Raw genomic sequence first — 18,290 nt, forward strand, 5'->3', positions numbered from 1 at the left:
TTATATCTCATCTCTGGCTGCAGGACACTGCTAATAAAGCAGTGCTATATATTATGAAACCCAGTTCTTGCATGCACACCTTGCTTGTGGAGTCCTGCAACAAATACAAACAATTCACAACTGGCCTGGGGAATAAGACTGCTAAGTAAGACCCTCAACAGTTAGCATGATACTGTTTTACTGCATCATACCTGGCCATCCATGATACACTTTTGTCTTTTATGGCAAAGACCAGTGCCCTCTGCATTGCACCACACTGTCTCTGCAGACACTAAATTCCACTGCATAGCATCTGACTCCCTTCCAGTACATTGGACTTTGTCTCTGCATTGCTGCAAATTAGATGTTCCCTTGGCTCCAACGTATTGTGCTGTGACTCCCACCCACACGATAAAAGAGTACATCCCTGTGTGCCACTGACTGCACATTCCAGCCAGCAGGGTCGACCCAAGACATTCTGCTGCCCGAGGAGGAAGGGTGTTTGCCCACACCTGCCCCATACACTCAAAACAAAGGTGCATAGTGATGTATCTCACAGGCAACAAAAATGCTGTAGTAATATTATTAACTAACTACCAATTTATTGCTCTTTCATGATGCCCAAAATTAGTTGCCCAAGGCAACTTCCTCCCTAATGGTAGAGCAGTCACATGCACTGGCAACCCCACATTTCCCTGGTACCAGCTGGAACTGGTGTGGAGACTGTGCAAAAGCAACTCCCAAGATAGTACAACTGCACCTTAAGGAGAGCAGATGTAAACAAGCCTGAGACCCTTCTTGTACCTTTCATAGTTGAATAGAAGAGGAAATATAGCCAAGCACCATTTGTCACGCTGGACTTTTTTTTGCCTCTGGCACATCTGCATCTCCCAAGTGTGCCTTTCCATGATCACTGAAGTAAACACAGCCAGGCTCCCAGGAAATTTCACTGCCTGAAGTAAAGGACAAGACATGCCCCCTTCCAATTCGACATACAAAAGCCAATTGGACTTTACTTCAAGATTTACTTGAAGTAAGATTTACTTCAACCCTCCCTGTGACAAGGTCATGTCCTCCAACTCATCTGAAGGCAGCAAGATAGCTTAGGGGACATCGGACAGGCCCTTCCAACATCTCACCACGTTCCAGTAGTTGCAGCCTGAGGCAATTGCCTCATTCTGCCTGATCGAAGGACCGGCCCTGTTGGCCACCTTCATCCCATTGAGGAAGGAGTTTGTGTATCAGTGTCTCCTGCAATGACACTCATTAACACAGTGTTAGGCTTACTGGCAGGAAGATGTCCTACTGCAGTGAAGCATCCCTTCTCCAGGCTTACTAAACTGAACCAGCTCTCTCCTGTAGTGGATACTGCTGCCTCTCAGCAGTAGGCTTGCCAGGCCTCAGAACTGCACCTAAAGTTGAAAGATGCCATGCTTCTTCTCGGAATCCTCAAAGAAAGCAGATAAAACTTGGTGCAAGAGTCCAGAATCAAGACATCAAACTATGTCTGCCGCACCTGAGAGCTTTTTTCTTCTACCCTCACGTTCATCCATTTAATCAACTACATTACAGACTGATCAAATGCCATCACCTGGCCCCACTAGATGCCACCAGTCCCTACTTTCTGATTAGCCACATATTACCCTTTCTGTCCCCAGCTGCCTCTCCCTGAGTCTAGGAAGGATTGGAAACACCAGGCAGAGCACTCTGTCAAAACATGATCCCTTAAAAAGGAAGCATATAGTACACGTGAGTGGTATCCAAAGGTGTTATTCCAAAAGCATGACACTTCTACTGCTTGTAGAATCCCAATTTCTATCCTCATTCAGTGTCAAATCCAATACTTTGATTCAACTTGTATAAACAATTATACAACAAGCTGCACAAACTGGCCCTGCACAATTTGTTTCACAGTGCATTGCATAAAGCATTTCACAACATTTCACACAAGCTATCATGCAAGCTGTTGCACTATGTTTTGCAAAAGAGATTGCTCAAGATGTTCTCCAAATGATTGCACAACACATTATGACTTCACTAGATTAGGGGTTGCTTGCACTAGTTGTGCTAGTTGCAGTTCTATCCCATAGTACAATAGGAAAATGACAAGAATTGTTCAGAACTAGCCCACTCAATAGTTTGTTTAGCCCCAATGAGTTGCTCAGCACCTCATGCAATGATTTGCAGAATAGCTTGCACAATGCAATATCTTGTGGAATGGATGTGCAACACATTGTACGACACCTTGTGGAAGGATAAAAATGATGTTTCTGGAAGCAGTAGCTTTGAACTAGCAGAATGACACAACTGGATAAAACCCTTTGTGTCTATCTAGCCTATAATGGGACCAATTTTAAATACAGCAGAATCAAACAGTAAACCTTTCAGGGATTCTTATCATTTCAGGCTACATATAGGTCATATTTCAGGAGGAGAAGAGAGAACATCTCTGAATATAGAAAACAAAAATCTCATAAAGTAGTGTGGACTCTGACATACTATTCTGCTATGTGTGAAGAGGCAGGTTTGTTTATATGAGCAATACATCCAGCACAGGGCCCCATCATCACCATCACCTTTGTGATCCTGGAAGCCACATCCTCTAAATGTTACAGTCTGTCACATTGTTTTATCTGTGTGACAACCAAGCAACAGATCTACCCACTCTGAGAAGATGGTGGCCTAACTTTGTTATGTTCTCTCCCTGCAACCAAGATTTCAACCCAGGTGCTACAATGTTTTGTAATGTGCTGTCTCCATTACAATTGCTGGTTTTTCCAGCTGCCATACTACAACTGCATTAGCAACTTGCTTGATGTGCAAGTATAAGTCAATAATAACATTCATTCCCCTTCAGTGAAACACACACGCACGCGCGCATGCGCGCGCGCGCGCACACACACACACACGCACACAAATAGCTTCTACAAATCAAGTTGCTTTTAAACACAGAAGAGCAGGCTGGGGCAGCTGATTTTTTCTGGTCCATAATTTGGCAGCCCTGACCTTTAAACACACTCCATTGGTAAGAACTCTATTTTCCAACCTCTGTACTGCTCCCAAGCACACACATTTCCCACTGATCTAGCTTCATACTCTCTGGTATGTTATGGAAGTATTATGCACCATCCCCAGGGAGTAGGTGGAAAAGCAGCAGCCCCCTATGAATTTCCACATGCTCCCTCTGCTTCCAGTGCATCAAAGGGCCTTGCAAGTACCATTTCTCTGTGGCTTGCACATCTGTGCAAATCACACATTGCTGCATTTTTCTGTCTGCAGAAAAGGGAGAAAAGTGCTTGTCATAAGTATACACACAAACACACGCTAATGGCTCAATCTGATCCAGCACTCGACTCTGGCATCTGTTTCAACATGCCAGCTCAACTCTGATATCTAAGAAGCAGTAATAAAGGCACATCTGAAAATGTGCAGAGTATGCTTTCCTCTGCACTGAGAATCAACAGCCAGTCTATTTCTCTGAAATAAAAGGGAAGGTCTTATAGTTATTTAACTTCAAACCAGATTTTGATGGACAGTCCCTCAAACAGAGGTCTGCCCACTTCTCGCCATCCTTCTTGAATGTAATGCATGAAAATAGCTAGATCTTCAGTTTGAGAAGAAAATCAAATATCCATCCACACTAGAGGTGCAACAATGTTCCGGTCCAACTAAATTTTTCTAATTTGAGAAGGGGCATGACTCATATACTTGTTACACCTGTATGACAGGCAGAAGTGACACTTCTGCCCAGTAACTACAACCCCACTGGGAAAGGTTGAGCCCATCAATTTCAGCTTGTCATACTTGTTGAAGGCATACAGTCCATGCCAGGTAGTTGCCCTAAGTCTCTCTTCCAATATCACAGGTATTCAGAGTACCAGTCAAGCTACATCCCCCTTTGGACATGCCTCAAGCAATTTCCTCCTTTTAAGAGAATGGAAGTCTGCAGGGAATGGGGGAGATAGAGGTTCCTATTCTACTAACAGGACACCTCCACTCCATAAATACCCCTGAAACAGGCCCTCAAGCAGCCTTCCCCAACCTGATGCCCTTCTGATGAGTTCAATTACAACTCCTATCATCCCCAGTCAGCATTGCAGCAGATTGGTAGAGTCTAGACTAGCAAAATAGCTTTTGACTTTTTCAAGCAAAGGACAGAAGACATATACTGTTAACCACAATTTGCAAAATGAATGTGGTGGTAGACTTTGGTGTAAGTAACTTCACATTGGAAGTAGTGGTGTATTACATTTATAAATTTTCCTTTAAATATACAACTCTTAGCATGCAGAAAACTAGCCCGACAGGAAGCAGGCTGGCCTAGAATCTTCCTCACTGACACGCTAGCTTTTTAGCTGCAATCAGGTGATTCTATAGGGATGCATCCCTAGCCTCCTATCTACAGGCTGAAATAGTATTGCCTATTGTACATCCTTACATTGTACAGATCAGGCTTTTAATGGTTTTATCATGTACCTTTTGTACCAAATTTGTACCTTTACTCTGAGTTTGTCTATCACTTCTCACCTCTTTGTAGGCCAAACAGATGTGATGCAAGAGATCCATGATCTCCAGGACTGGATCTCTTGCTGTCTTCTTATTAATAGTTTAAAAAAACCTCAGGGGAGAGACAATTTTGCTGGGTGGGGTGAAATGGAGAACAAGGATATTTAACATTTTGTACTGTACTGCTTAAAACATATGCACACTTTTATACAGGGCTTTTTTTGTCATAGGCATTCCAGCACCTTTTTTCCAATGGATTTTAGGAAGTGATTTTGAAGTGTAGCAGAACAGCAGCAAATATCATTAACATAGTGCCTACGGGCTGCTTTTGTGTCTGTTGTCTGCTATTTGATAGTGAGAGCGCTGGCTGCTCCTGTGTGCTCTGAGTGCTTACTGCCCTCAGCTTTACAAAAAAAGCACTGCTTTTATATGTTAATCTGAAGAAGAGCTGCAAAGACCTGAATATTTTAGGCCAGGGAAATGCTACCAGGGAGAAGGGTAAAATGAACCCTCACCCCAAAATCAGAGCCTTCCTACAGCTGTTTTAAGATAAAAATTCAGTCAGTATTCCCTATTGTTTCTTCTGACCCTCCCTTACACTGGAGGATGAAGCTATCAATAGATGCTAGCCATGGTGGCCTCAGAAACAATATGTCAGTTCCTAGAGAGAAGGCAAGGAAATGCAACTGTTCTCTTCTAGGTTGGGCTAGAAGGACCTTTGGTCTGGTCTAACAGGGCTTTTCTTAGGTTCCCTTCCCTTCCCAACCAACCCATTAAATATTTTAAGTCAGTTAATCATCTGTCTTTCAAGTGATTAATCAATTCATCATTACTCAATTAATCTTCAACAAATTGCATGGGAACACTTTAAGTGCTTTTTTGAGATTGGGAAGTACAATATAATGTAATTAACCAGTGCTACTGATGGGTTTTTTCCCATTTTAGAAAAATTCCCTATTTTATGATTCTATGACACAAGGCCTAACCTAACCCTAATCCTAGCCTAAACTTTTAAACCTGGTGCCTGCCAGATGTTTAGGACTTCAGTTCTCATTGAACCCAGCCAGCATAGGTAATGGTCATGCATATTGGAAATGGTAGTTCAAAACCTATGGAAGACACCAGGTTGGGAAAGACTGGCCTATCCTTACAACCATTTTACCATTCTGCAACCATCAGAAAACTACTGTTGGCTCCTCTCTACCTGAGAAAAGCCAGTCATGTGTGCATCCACACTACATGCTTGATTTGGCTTTTCTTAGTTCACGCTGGGAAGCACCAGTTTCCAAGTTCTCCCTGATGAGTGCTGAAAACAGAACTGTGTGTGCATCAGCAGGGCTCTGTGGAATAGGAGTGCTTGGAATCCAGCAACCTTGCTTAAATGGTTACTATGGGAATAGGCCTTTGGACTACCAAAAAAAAAAAGGGAAAAAAAACCCAGGGATGAATTTGCAAACAAACAAGAAGAGACAAAGAAAGAAGCTGTAAGGATTATCACAGCCCATTTCAGTACATTTCAGACAATTTCCTTGGACCACACCTTTTCTTTCAAAGTTTATCAGAAGCTGCTTGGCAGAAAATTAGTGAATACAGACAAACTGGATTATTGCATTACATTAGAGGGGCTGCCTTTGAATATGATCCAGAAACTTCAAAGTAGGGCAGCTGGCTTGTTAACTGGAACCACCTGGCAGTACTTTTGCAGCTGCATGGGCTGCCAGTCTGTTTCCAGACTCCATTAAAAATGCTGAATTTGCATGGCTTGGGTCTGGGGTACCTAATGGACCATCTCCTCCCACATTGCTTTGCCCAGTCACTATGTTCATCCTCTAAGGCCTACAAGAACAGCCTTCAGTGAAGCAGTTTGGGCAGCTACATTAAAGAGAATCTTTTCAGTGGTACCACTGCATCTGCAGAATGCACTTCCTAGAGAAACTCCATCTTGTTCTTACATTACAGTCTTTTTAGAATATATTTCCCCAGGCATTTTAGAAGGTTTTGTTTTGTTTTTAGATCTTTGTGCTCTTTTACCCTTTGAATTTATTCCATGCTTAGTCTAATGGATTTTTATTCTATTCTGTTTTACCTTTTACTTGTTATTTTTTCCTGCTATTTTATGGTCTGCGTACAAATATATCTCCAGAGAACTATGGTTATTGGATGATCTTTACAAAAATGCAATACATAAAAGAGCCAAAAGACAACTATGACTCAAAGGCAAAATTGTCTGTGGATCCACTCCCACAAGCAGACTCATCACTTTTTGCCTAGAAAAATTCTGATACCTGGGGCTGAGTGCCTCTGATAATGTGCAGAGTTCCCCCAGAGAAAAGCTTGTTTAAAAGTATTATTGTTAAAAAATCATGACTGGGGGTAACTTTTTCCTGGGTGTATGCAGTTTGTCATTGTGAATGGAACACTTCCTTGCCCCTCTAGGTATGCCAAGGAAGCTGGTGTGATGCATCCCACTTTCACACTGCCTACACAGCAGGGCAGTTGGTTTATTACATTTATATCCCGCCTTTTCCCAGCAAAAAACCCAGTGTGGTTTGCACAGTCTTCCTCCTTCATATTTTATGCTCACAACAACCCAGTGAAGAAGAGGAAGCTGAGAATCAGGGAATGAAGACTAGAGCCCAGATTTCCTGAATTTCAGTCCAACACTCCCACTAATGCGCCACCTCCCAAAATGCCGCTCTGTCTCTGCAGCCTGTCAGCTTGGTGAATGACAGCGGCTCTCAGAGGCAGTGTTAAGTGAGAGGCCCATTAGGTCTGGATCCCCAATTTTTTTACCTGAATCCCTGAAAAGCCAACTGCTTCATCACCCTTCTGTCGATGGACACTTGGCACAAGGGCCCTGAAGACCTTGGTTTCTCCCAGATTAGCTGACTTTTTGCCAACATACACTTCACTTGCTGCTGCCCCTCCTGCAAAGCATTCTGCCTAGGATGTTTTCCTGAAATCAAATGCTCCCTCTCCGCTGCCCAGACATCTCTTTCTACATCTCTTATATCCTTAGGAGGCAGAGATTACAGTGTATGTAAATTAGCATATACAAATTGTGCATTTATTTTGTCCTGACCATCTCTGGCAGCTAGTTATTCAACTGAGAGGGAGAGACTCAGGGCCTTCCCTACCTTGGTGCTCTCCAGATGTGTCAAACCACAACACCCATCATCCCAGCCTGTACACCAACACATATCTAGGACACCACTGTGGGGAATGCAGCCCTAGGCAACCTATACTGCATCAGAAAACCCATGTGCACAGCCAACAGTTCTTCTGAACACCCTACAAAATGGCACCAGCTGCTCTCTGAATAGCACACAAGTGAAAATAGGGACCTGGTGCTTATAGGACCCTCTGTTCCAGTAGCATGTAACATTGCGTCACCTCCCTGCTATTTAGGCACATTGCTAAAGGCTGCGCTCAGTCTGCTGAACTGGTTCATTCAGAAACAGCTTCTTCACGACCCACTTAAAAAGCAAGATGCTGTTTGCTTTGTTGACTACAGGCAGAAGAGCCAGAAAACATGATTGTGTGGACCTATCAAATATATTGCTCCACATGGTGTGATAGCATGTTCTTGGGCCTGCATGTCTATGCAAGCATCTTCACTAGGGGCAAGTGCAACCAGCTCTCCATTCAGAGGTTGACAATGCAGTTCTCTGTGTGTCTACTTACAGGTGAGTACCATAGTTCTCAGTGGGGCTTGCTCCCAGGTAGCGATGTGAAGGGCTGTGGTCTAAGGCTGCTGTACTAAACCCAATTGCCTGAGAGTGCACCTCATTGAATTTACTCCTTCTTCTGAATTCAACAGTGCAGTCCTACTCCTACTTCTGAGTAGATGGGGGTAAGACTGCGCTACTACATTCTTGGCACACTGAGCAGGCATCTAAACATGGGAGACCAACTTTGCATTCCCTAGTTTGGGTCCCTCCAGAAGTTGTAGACTGCTACCAATGGTCTAGAACAGTGGGACTTGCGGCCCAGCACATCTGGAGTGCATCAGATTCTGCTAGAAAGTGACAATTCTTGCATGTTTTACAAGTGGGCATATAAAAACAGCACCCTACAAGGCAGAAAGATTTACATGGGAAGATTTACATAGGAGAGGCACCCAGTTGGAACTGTTGCGAGTTAACTGAGACCTCAGGAGCATCAGTGACAGGCACCCCTCCATAGCTCCACATGGCAGCTCAACATGCACACCTTTGCACCCACAGCACTCTGGAGTCACAACATATGCATGTGCACTGACAAAGCCACCAATCCTGCAAGAGTGCATAGTAGTGACTCTGTGCTGGCAAGGATGGATTGGATGGATGTTTGCCAGCCCCCAGTTCTGACAGTACAACCAAATACCAAACATTGCTGTGGGAATGCCAGTAGAATCCCATCTCAGTGGCACAAAGCAACAGGTAACCCAGCAGCAGCAAGGAATAAATAGAGCAAACAGATCTGGGTGATTCAAGCAGGACCGGGAGGCAATGGCTCAGAACAATAATCCAGGGAAATGCATGGAGATTGCAAGGTGTACAAAGATGCCCTTTGATCATCTGCTCAGCACATCACTGCACACCTGGTAGGAGACAGCAGGGAGCAGGGCTTCGGTTGCACCTCCTTAGGCTGCCCCGTGTCTGCTGCAGCCCTGGCAAAACTGATACCCTCCATCTTTCCCTGCTGTGAAACAACAGCCTCTGTGCCTGCCTGACACATCACCCCCAGCAGGAATCCAAAGCCTCCTGCCCCAAATGCCAGCAGTTCATAGCTCCCTACTGAGCAACCATTCTGAAATGCCATCCCCAAACCAGATCTGTTGCAGCAGGGTAGAATGCAAAGCATATGAAGAAATGGGAAGATCAGGCCCTTTTGGGACATGGCATTTATTGTTATCCCCCTCATACTCTCTCCCTCTTAGATCAGATCTCCTTGACAGCTTATTTCTCCAGCCCTCACTCCCACATCAGTTAGTTTCAGTCCAACTGGGAGATTAATACAAACTGGTGTACTTAACTTACCATCGTATGATTATAACCCTGGTGATCCCGTGGCAGTGGGGTGCTTTTCAGTCACCCTGTAACAAGACAGCCTCAAGATTCCAGGGATCCTCTAGAAGAATAAACCATGCCAGTGAGACAGAGTGTTATTCTGTTATTTTATTAAGGATGTTTTACTTTAAGAACTGGTTGTACAGTCATCTATCAAACTGAATCATATCAAATGGATAAATGTATGTGTGTTCCATTAAGAATATTAGAACTGCTATGCTATGAGTAAATTAGACCAAAATGCCATCTCCTCCAGGTTTATCACCACTACCAAACAGAAGCCAACAGTATGCCTCTGGGAACCTTGCAGGCAAGATTTAAAGCAGGAATGGGAAATCCAGAGCCCTCCAGGTGCTGCTAGCCTACAACTGCCCTCAGCCCCAACCTGCTGCCAAGGGGCAGAGATTATGTGAGACTAAAACATCTGGAGGGCTACCAGTTCTCCACTCATGATTTAAAGGCAAGAGCCCTCCCCAGTTCTTTGTTGAAATCACCAAATGTGTTGTCTCTGTACATTAGCTCTGTATCATAGCTGCTAAACCTCTCCTCCACAAATTGGCTTTATCCTTTTGACAAAGCCTACCTGATCTGAAGGCCATCACCACAAATGTGCAGTAGTGAATTTGATAAGTTAAACTGGAGTATATAATATTATTATCAGATGAATTATAAGTGCTCAGAACATTCAAGTCTCTATCATATTTGCTTGGAAGACAGATAGATAGCAGGCAGGCAGAGAGAAGCAAATTCACAACAGATTGCCAATTGGCCTACTGTGACATTCTCAACCTTGGCAGCATTTTCCAGGATTTAACAGTAAAATCGTATCTTGCTAATTCACAGAAAAAACTTGGCCTACATACATGTTTATATTCTTCTGTATCCAGTCTCCTAGTTCCCATACACAGATGCCACATCTCTGCAGCACTTCTCTCAGCCCTGCCTCATAGCTACCCAAGGGCTAATAACACTATGCCAAGAGCAACCAGATAACAGTTGGCATCAAGAGCATATATGTGAGGGTGATGGATCATTTAGGCCTAGGCCAACTGGGAACAGAAGGTGCAGGGGTGGAACTAGAGAGCAAGTAGGATGGAGTATACCATGATGAGAGGAAAGTGGGGGAACAACTGGTTTAGCTGTTTATCCTGTACCCCCACCACCACCTGCCTGCACGCATGCACACACACACACACCTTACAAAACACAGATAACCAAATCAGATCTACTGAAGACCTATAATCCAGCAACAATCTAAAAGCTCTGTCCTCCCAGTTTGACAATGGTGTATTTTGCTGAAGAGACTTCTAACAGAGAACTAAACCCTTCTCCTGGAAGTCAAGTAGTTAAAATATGCCATTAAAATTGCCCCTACCAAAAGTTCTTAACTTTGGCTGGATTGTATACTTGCTTTGCAGAGATCTTGCCGTTCTAGCTCTACCAGTGACTGCAACACATGCAGATAGTTTTAAAAGACTCTGAAACAGACACCTGAATATAAGCCACAGAAGAGAACAGGCAGACACCAACAACAAGACGGCTTAGTCTAGATTAAACCCAGAACAATCTCACCAGACGATCCTGCATCACTACTACTGATCCTAAGTGGGCCAAGTTCACACTGAAGAAGGGTATCTGAATCTGGGCGGAACGACTTCATGATTAAATGCTCCCCTGTCCTCCTCTTCATTTTTCCCCACAGAGGAAGAAGAATGCTAGGTCAGAACCCCCATTACATCTAGTTTTCCGTGTTCAAGAAATTTTGGTGTACACAAGAGAAGTTCATCATATGAAACCTGACCTGCAATTTTAAGTAATAAAGCCCAAAAGGAAGTTTAGAGAGAACTAAGTCCCCTCTTTAAAAAAGAAAAGAAAAATACAGTGCTTTTTTGGTAAAAAAAAAAAAAAAAAGTGCCGGAACTCCTGTCTTGGGGTCACACTTTTACACTAAAAAAAATTTTCAATTAGCCAACTTTTTTTGAATCAAAGAACTTATTTACCTTTTGCACGTAGCCAGTCACTCTACACACACATAAACATAATGGTCACCGCCAGCAGTAAGCACTCAGCGCGCGACCACACACACCAATCCCAAGCCGAGCAGCGCCCTCACAATCAGCGCAGACACACAAGCAGCCCGCAGGCACTATTTTAATGATTTTTGCCGATGACCTGCTATGCCTGACAGGTGATTCAAAATCACTTCATAAAATCCATTGGAAAAATCCGTCAAAAAAAGGTGCCAGAACTGTTCCGGTGCATTCTATGACAAAAAAAAAAGCCCTGGAAAAATATATTAATCAAGAAGTACAATAGCAATGTCAAGTGGCTGAGTGCTGCCAGGATTGTCAAACCAGGTCAGGGTACCATGAATCAAGGAGAGATCTGAACACTTGAGTTGAATGAACCTGGAGGTATATGTAAGTCAAAAATGAGCTTTTACAAAATCCCAAAGGAAGCAACTATCCCTCCCCCAAAAAGCCAGCTCAATGAGGAATTAATATGTTGAGCACCATTCAAGAGGTAACTGGGTGTCTAGTCTCCACTGGAAAAGTATAACAGAAAAAAGGGAGCCCTGGAACAAATTGATGGGTCTGATCTCCTAACATGGAAATAGGCCACATGTGGCCTTCCAAACGTTTTGGCCTACAACTCCTCCACTCCTGTCCAACAGGGAGGGCTGATGGGAATTGCAGACGCAAACATCTGCCTACCCACACTCTATCAATTAGTCCAAAAACACCTATGCCATGTTAAATCCCTCTCTAACCTGGTTCTCTCTAGATTTTTTGGACTTCAGTTCCGAACAATGTCAGAGTGTCATACAGATAGATGAAATTGGTACCCAGGTCCATAGTCACTGACATAGTCTTTGAATATTCTATATATTTGTTTCCCTGTTAAAGATACACCAAATATTTCTACAAAACAGACACTAAACTGTTTAGGGTGGTTAAAACCAAAAGAGTCTGTGAGGAGCTCCAGGATGGGAAAATGGACACCAAACTGACAAATGCAGTTCAGCATAAGCAAGTGTAAAGTAATGCATGTGGGGGCAAAAAAAATATCCCACTTTCAGGTATACGCTGATGGGATCTGAACTAGCAGTGATTTTGGGGTAGTAGTGGACAGCTTGATGAAAATGTCAACCCAGTGAGCAGCTGCTATGAAAAAGGAAAATTCTGCACTGGGTATAATTAGAAACCAAATAGGAAATAAAACTACCAAAAACTTATTCCCATTATACAAACCTTTGGTGGAACTGCACTTAGAATGTTGTGTTCAGTTCTGGTCACCTTACCTGAAAAAGAGCATTACTTAGTTGAAAAAGTATGAAGAAGGGCAACAAAAATTATAAGGGGGTGGAGCAGCACCCTTATGAAGAATAGCTACAATAACTAGGACTGTTTAGCTTAGAAAAAAGGCAAGTATGGGGAGACATGACAGAGATATTTAAAATAATGCATGGTATGGAGAAAGTGAGGATGGAGACATTTCTCTCTCTCTCCCATAATGCTTGAATGTAGGATCATCCCATGAAGCTGATCAGTGGGAGGTTTAGGACAGATAAAAGGAAGTACATCTTCACACAACATGTAGTTATACTGTGAAATTCACTGTGACAGGAAGTAGTGATGGCCACCAATCTGGAAGGCTTTAAAAAGGGATTGGCCTGATTCATAAGGGTGGAAGCTATCAAAGCAGGTGTGACATACCTGCATATAGTAGCTGCTGAGCAATTTGGGCAGGCGGAGGTCTTGCACCCATCTTATTTGAGTGATCCTGTGGGCAGCTGGATTGTAAGTATGGAGTGCTGGATTAGAGGAACCTTTGGTCTGATCCAGCATGGCTTTTCTTGTATTCTTATTTATATTATTGTCCCTTCTTTTGAACACAGGAATGCTTTTGCTGTTTACTGCCCTTAAACAGGAGCCCCCTTTGCCCTGTTCAAGTGTTCAGAGGTTGTCTGACCATCAAATTCTGCCTTCACACACACAATGACAAATTCCATCCGTAATCTGTTGTCTGTTTATTACCAGGCTCTGGAGATATGACAAGTCCACTCAAATCATGAACAGGCAGCAACATTAACTATAATGATGTAACATTATCTTTTTTTGCCTGTAGAACAAGCCCAAAGGCCCTGATGGCCAAGAAACCTTAATTGTCCTTGGATGATATATCTCCCATAAGAAGATAAGAAACTGCTTTGGCCTACCTGTCTGGAGATGGTGGGAGTATTGCTCAACACCTCTGGAGGGCACTGAGTTAAGGAAGCTATCCTAGTGTATCAGATCAATCATCTGCCTTAACCAGTATCCTGTCACTATCACTGGCCAGCATCAGTGATCATTTGGATTAGGATTATTTATTGTATTTCTATACCACCCAATAACTAGAGCTTTCTGGGCAGTGAAGGACAATTGGTAAATGTATTTCCTGTATGACATCAAAGAAAGGATGTCAAGCTCCTCTCAGGGCTGATTCACAGACTTACTTCATTCTTGGTGAAGTCACCACACCTTGTCTTTGCAGTCTCCAGGGGATTTAGATATGCCATCAGCCTTCATGAATTCTCTGTTACGCATTGAGCTTGCAGCAATTGGTCCAACCCCCTCATGTTGCTTTCCCCATATTAGTGTACACAAGTATCCAAACTTGTGCTCCATTAAATTCTTGTTCCATAAATTCATCTAGCTCATTTTCTAATCCAGTTTATATGCCTGGCTATAACCATGCCCCAAGGCATTCAATTCTAGAGCTCAGCTGAAGTGCTGAAAGGTTTTTAATCCCAGTTTATCTTAAAATCTCTCTCTCTCTCTCTCTCTCTGTGCGCGTGTGCGCGTGCACATGCATTCATTTCATTTCATTTGAAAGACAGCATCAGCTCCTACACATGAGAGCTGATCCCATCCATTCTAGCAGAGTTGAGATCCCCATCTTCTCTTACCTTTCAGTCACACTTAGAGATGTGAAGGCCAAAAATCAATAATAATTCACACACACAAAAAAGGAAAGCCACAGATTTCTTCTTCTTTTTCTCCCCCTTCACCCCACCACAGCTCTACTTGATTATCAAGACATTCTTAAATTGCTATTCCCCTAGGGGAGCTCACTTTCCTTCATTTTTCACTTTGTAAGGCTGCATTGGCAGAGAAATTAAGGATGAAGCAGAGAAGGTTCCCAAGATATGCCTCAGTCAAGGAGATCGAATTGATCCATTTGGTTTAGCACATTTATTCTTAATTAGCTGGATTTTTGGCTTTGGCATTAGACCTTAAGACTTGACCTTAAGACTGGTACCTCTAGGTCTGCACTCCCCAGTTAGTAGCTCTCAGTTCTCTTTCAAAGAAGCATAACTATATGGCATCTTCTCTACATGTTGACTTATGGGAAACTGGAGGACCATGAGCCAATGAATTTACAGGCAAAAGTGGCTGTGCAACTGTAGATGGTGAGTATACAAAGGAAGTTGAAAGACTGAGGGGAAATAAGGGAAGATGGACTCAGGGGAAACCACATAGGGAACCAAACCTGAGAGTTGACTTGGTTTAAGACATAGTAGGGCAGGTCTAGAATTTCTAGAAGATAATAGAGGGTGGGTAGATCTGACTGTGCTTATTTAGGGAGCCACACAAGTTGTCTGAATATTCAAACTAGACCATGCATATAGCATTTATTAATAATTTGAACTGTATTTTGTGATGATTATGAGTGGATTCTCCATTCCCCACCTCACTGGAATAGCAGAGCCAAATGGTTATGCAAGTAAGCTACAAAGCCAACCCAGACAGTCATCTTTCCCTTCATCCTTCATGATTGGGGTAGGGTTAGGGGCGAGTGAAGGGGGACTGAATTTTCAGATTTGTCAAATCAAATCCAGATTGGTTTAATGATTAAGAGTGCAGGACTGAGACTCAGTTGATTTGGGTTCTAGTCCCTGCTCAGCCATGGAACCAGCTGGGTGACCCTGGGCCAGTCACAGAATCTCAGCCCAACAGGGCTGTTGTTGTGGAGATAAGATTGAGAGCAGGAGGAGAAGGAGAATGATGCAAGGCACTTTGAAAGAAAAAAGGGGGATATAAATCTAATAAATAAACCATAATAAATAAAAAAATCCATGAAGATCCTATTTAATTATTAACAGTACCCCATTCCTTAGAGCTTAATTGGAAGACAAGCCAGCCAGCCGAATATTGCATAATGGGAGGACTGCCAAATTGGCATTACCAACCTACCTCACTGGTATTTTGACATCTCAGCCAGAGACTAGTTGGTTGGAGCTGCAATCTGAAAGCTGACACTGCTGCAAGTCCCCTGAGTTACACAAAACAGATTTCCAAGCCCTTGAAACCAGCACTTCCAATTGCCACAATGGGTAGGATCAGCCTTTTTCATGCTTTTCCTTCAACTGTCCCCCCAACAAATTTGCCTTTTACTGAAAAGCTGCTCTGCAATGCTCGGAGACTGAGCTAACCTCTACTGTCACCAAATAGCACATCACCTGATGAGCCATCAGTCAGTCTGGCGAGCGGAGACACTCTTCTCCATTCTTTGTGTACCTCCCTGAAACCTGCTAGCCAGGCAGGAGACAGTTAAGGAAGATCACAAGTGCCCAAGAAAAGAAAACCAATAATGTAATTCCTGGTGGATGGTGCAGTAGCTCAGACAGAGGAATGGCAGGTTTACAAAGAGCCAGTGTGGCATAGTGGCTGAGAGAGTTAGACTAGGACTCAGAAGACCCTGCTTGGTTGAGAAGCTCACTGGGTACTTTGGACTAGTCACTGCCTCTCAGCCTAACCCACCTCACAAGGTTGTTGTGAGGAGAACATGGAGAAGAGAATTGTGCAAGCCACCTTAGCTTCCTTCCAAGAGATATAAAGGTGGGATAAAAATGTAATAAAACAATAAAAAGGGAAAAGGTAAGGGAAACATTGCAGGATAGTAGCATGAATGACAAGCTCAGTGGGTGAAATATAATGGCGACTGGGATGTAGCAAAAGTGCTAAGGGTCTACATAAATGACTAAGGAAATCTGGAGGATGCTGGCAGTCCTGGGAATGAGGGTACCATTAGCCCTGTTATCCTGTCTTGCTGCCTGCTATAACAAACGGGCAGAAAAAAGCAATGAGAAAAATGTAGGTAGCTGAACAGCTTAAGAGCCAGTGCAATGTAGTGGTTAAGAGTGTGGGACTAGTCACTGGAACTCAGGCAATCTGAGTTCTAGTCCCCACTCAGCAATGGAGCTCACCGAGTGATTTCAGGCCAGTCACAGACTGTCAGCCCAACCTAGCTCACAGGGTTGTTGTTATGAGGCTAAGATTGAGAGTAGTCAAATTATATAATCTACTTTTAGTTCCTTGGAAGGAAAAAAGGGTGGGATATAAATATAAGTAATTAATTGATTAATAGGAAGAGTGGCTATGATTGAGCCAATAGCATTAAGCCACAAAATTCCACAGGAAATCAGTTTAGTCCAGTGGGCAAAAGCAACCTTCGATGCAAACTTGACAAAGGCTTGGGGGGGCACATGCACCATTGCCACCCTCTGGAGAAACAGGAAAGCGGGGAGGGGGGAGATGGGGAACGGAATGCATAACCCTTTGTCTCTTGTGCAAGCTAAGGAAGGAGGGGAGATGGGATGGAAGGCCAGAAATGCAGGGATGGCTACTCGTCTCCTCCTGTTTCCCGATTCTTACCAGTCCGTGCCCGGCTCATCCACCACCAGCAGCACTTTGCTGCGCCCCGAGGACGCTCCGGAGCCGGCTACCCCCCCAACCTGCTCGCTGAAGGTGGCCGCCGCCGCCGCCGTCGTCTGTTTCACGGCGTTGGAGAGGGACGAGAAGAACCCGCCACTCCCGCCAGCGCTGGGGCTGGGGGCAGCCGCCGGCGGGGGCCTCTCGGCGGGGGAGACGCTGCCCGGGGACGGGGAGCTGGCGCTGGGCGGCGGCGGCGGCGGCTGCGGGCGCTGCAGATCCGTCATGTAGCCATTGGGCAGGTTGGCCATGAAGTTGCTGTCGGAGAGCCGCCTGCGCAGGTAGTTCATCTTGGCTTGCGAGGAGGAGAGGGCTGAGGGAGAGCGGGGAGCCCTCTATGGGGCTGCGGCGTGAGGGGGGGGGAGGCGTTCCCCGGGGGTGCGGAGGCTCTGCTGGCCAAGGGGGATCGAAGCCTTCCAGGAAGGGTGCCGCCACCAGACCACTGCGGGGAAGCCCTGCTTCGCCTAGCGGGAGCTTCACCAGCCTGGGAGAATCTTTCGAGGTGTTCGCCCAGCAGGGAGGGGCCGCCTTGCAGCAGGCGCTCCCGGGAGGAGATGGCCCTTCTCGCACTCCAGCGGTCTTTCGCCAGCAGGGACCTTTACCCAAGAAGAAGGGGGCCTACTGGAGGGAAAAGGAAGAGAATTCTCCCCGCACAACCGGGAAAGGCTCTTAGCAAGTGTCTTTCCCGCCGTCCGGACAGATTCTGCTCCGTTGGGGGCGCCAGCAGGGAAAATCTACGGGAAAGGGTTACCCTACTGCCCGTGCACGTCGGAGAGCGAGAATCTCTAGAGAAGAGGAAAGCCAACACGACGCGGCTCCTCCCAACTCCCGGAGCCTTCTGCGCTCATCAGCAGCCAGCCCTGCCCAATTAAGCAGGCTTCCTCTGCTTGGACTCTTCCAATCCCTTCCCTTCAGCCCCCCGCGGCTGCAATGGTAGGTGCCTTTCCCCTGCAAAACCAAGCGAGGGCTGCCGCATTCGTGCACGGGAGTGGGGGAG

At 44.7% G+C, this 18,290-nt stretch overlaps 1 protein-coding gene across 2 annotated transcripts in view; it reads right to left on the reverse strand.

The window, feature by feature from the left end:
• Positions 1–17,700, reverse strand: part of SYN1 (synapsin I) — a 115,900-nt gene extending 98,200 nt beyond the window's left edge. For both annotated transcript variants that reach the window (XM_044431472.1, XM_044431471.1), the window contains exon 1: positions 17,237–17,700. In XM_044431472.1, coding sequence (XP_044287407.1) covers positions 17,237–17,583 — 347 coding nt within the window. In that variant the 5' untranslated portion in view covers positions 17,584–17,700. The remainder of the gene's footprint in view (positions 1–17,236) is intronic.
• Between the last annotated feature and the right edge of the window lie 590 nt (positions 17,701–18,290).

Source organism: Varanus komodoensis, unplaced genomic scaffold (genome assembly GCF_004798865.1).
Source record: "Varanus komodoensis strain SLA01 unplaced genomic scaffold, ASM479886v1 scaffold22, whole genome shotgun sequence".
Classification (NCBI taxonomy): Eukaryota; Metazoa; Chordata; class Lepidosauria; order Squamata; family Varanidae; genus Varanus; species Varanus komodoensis.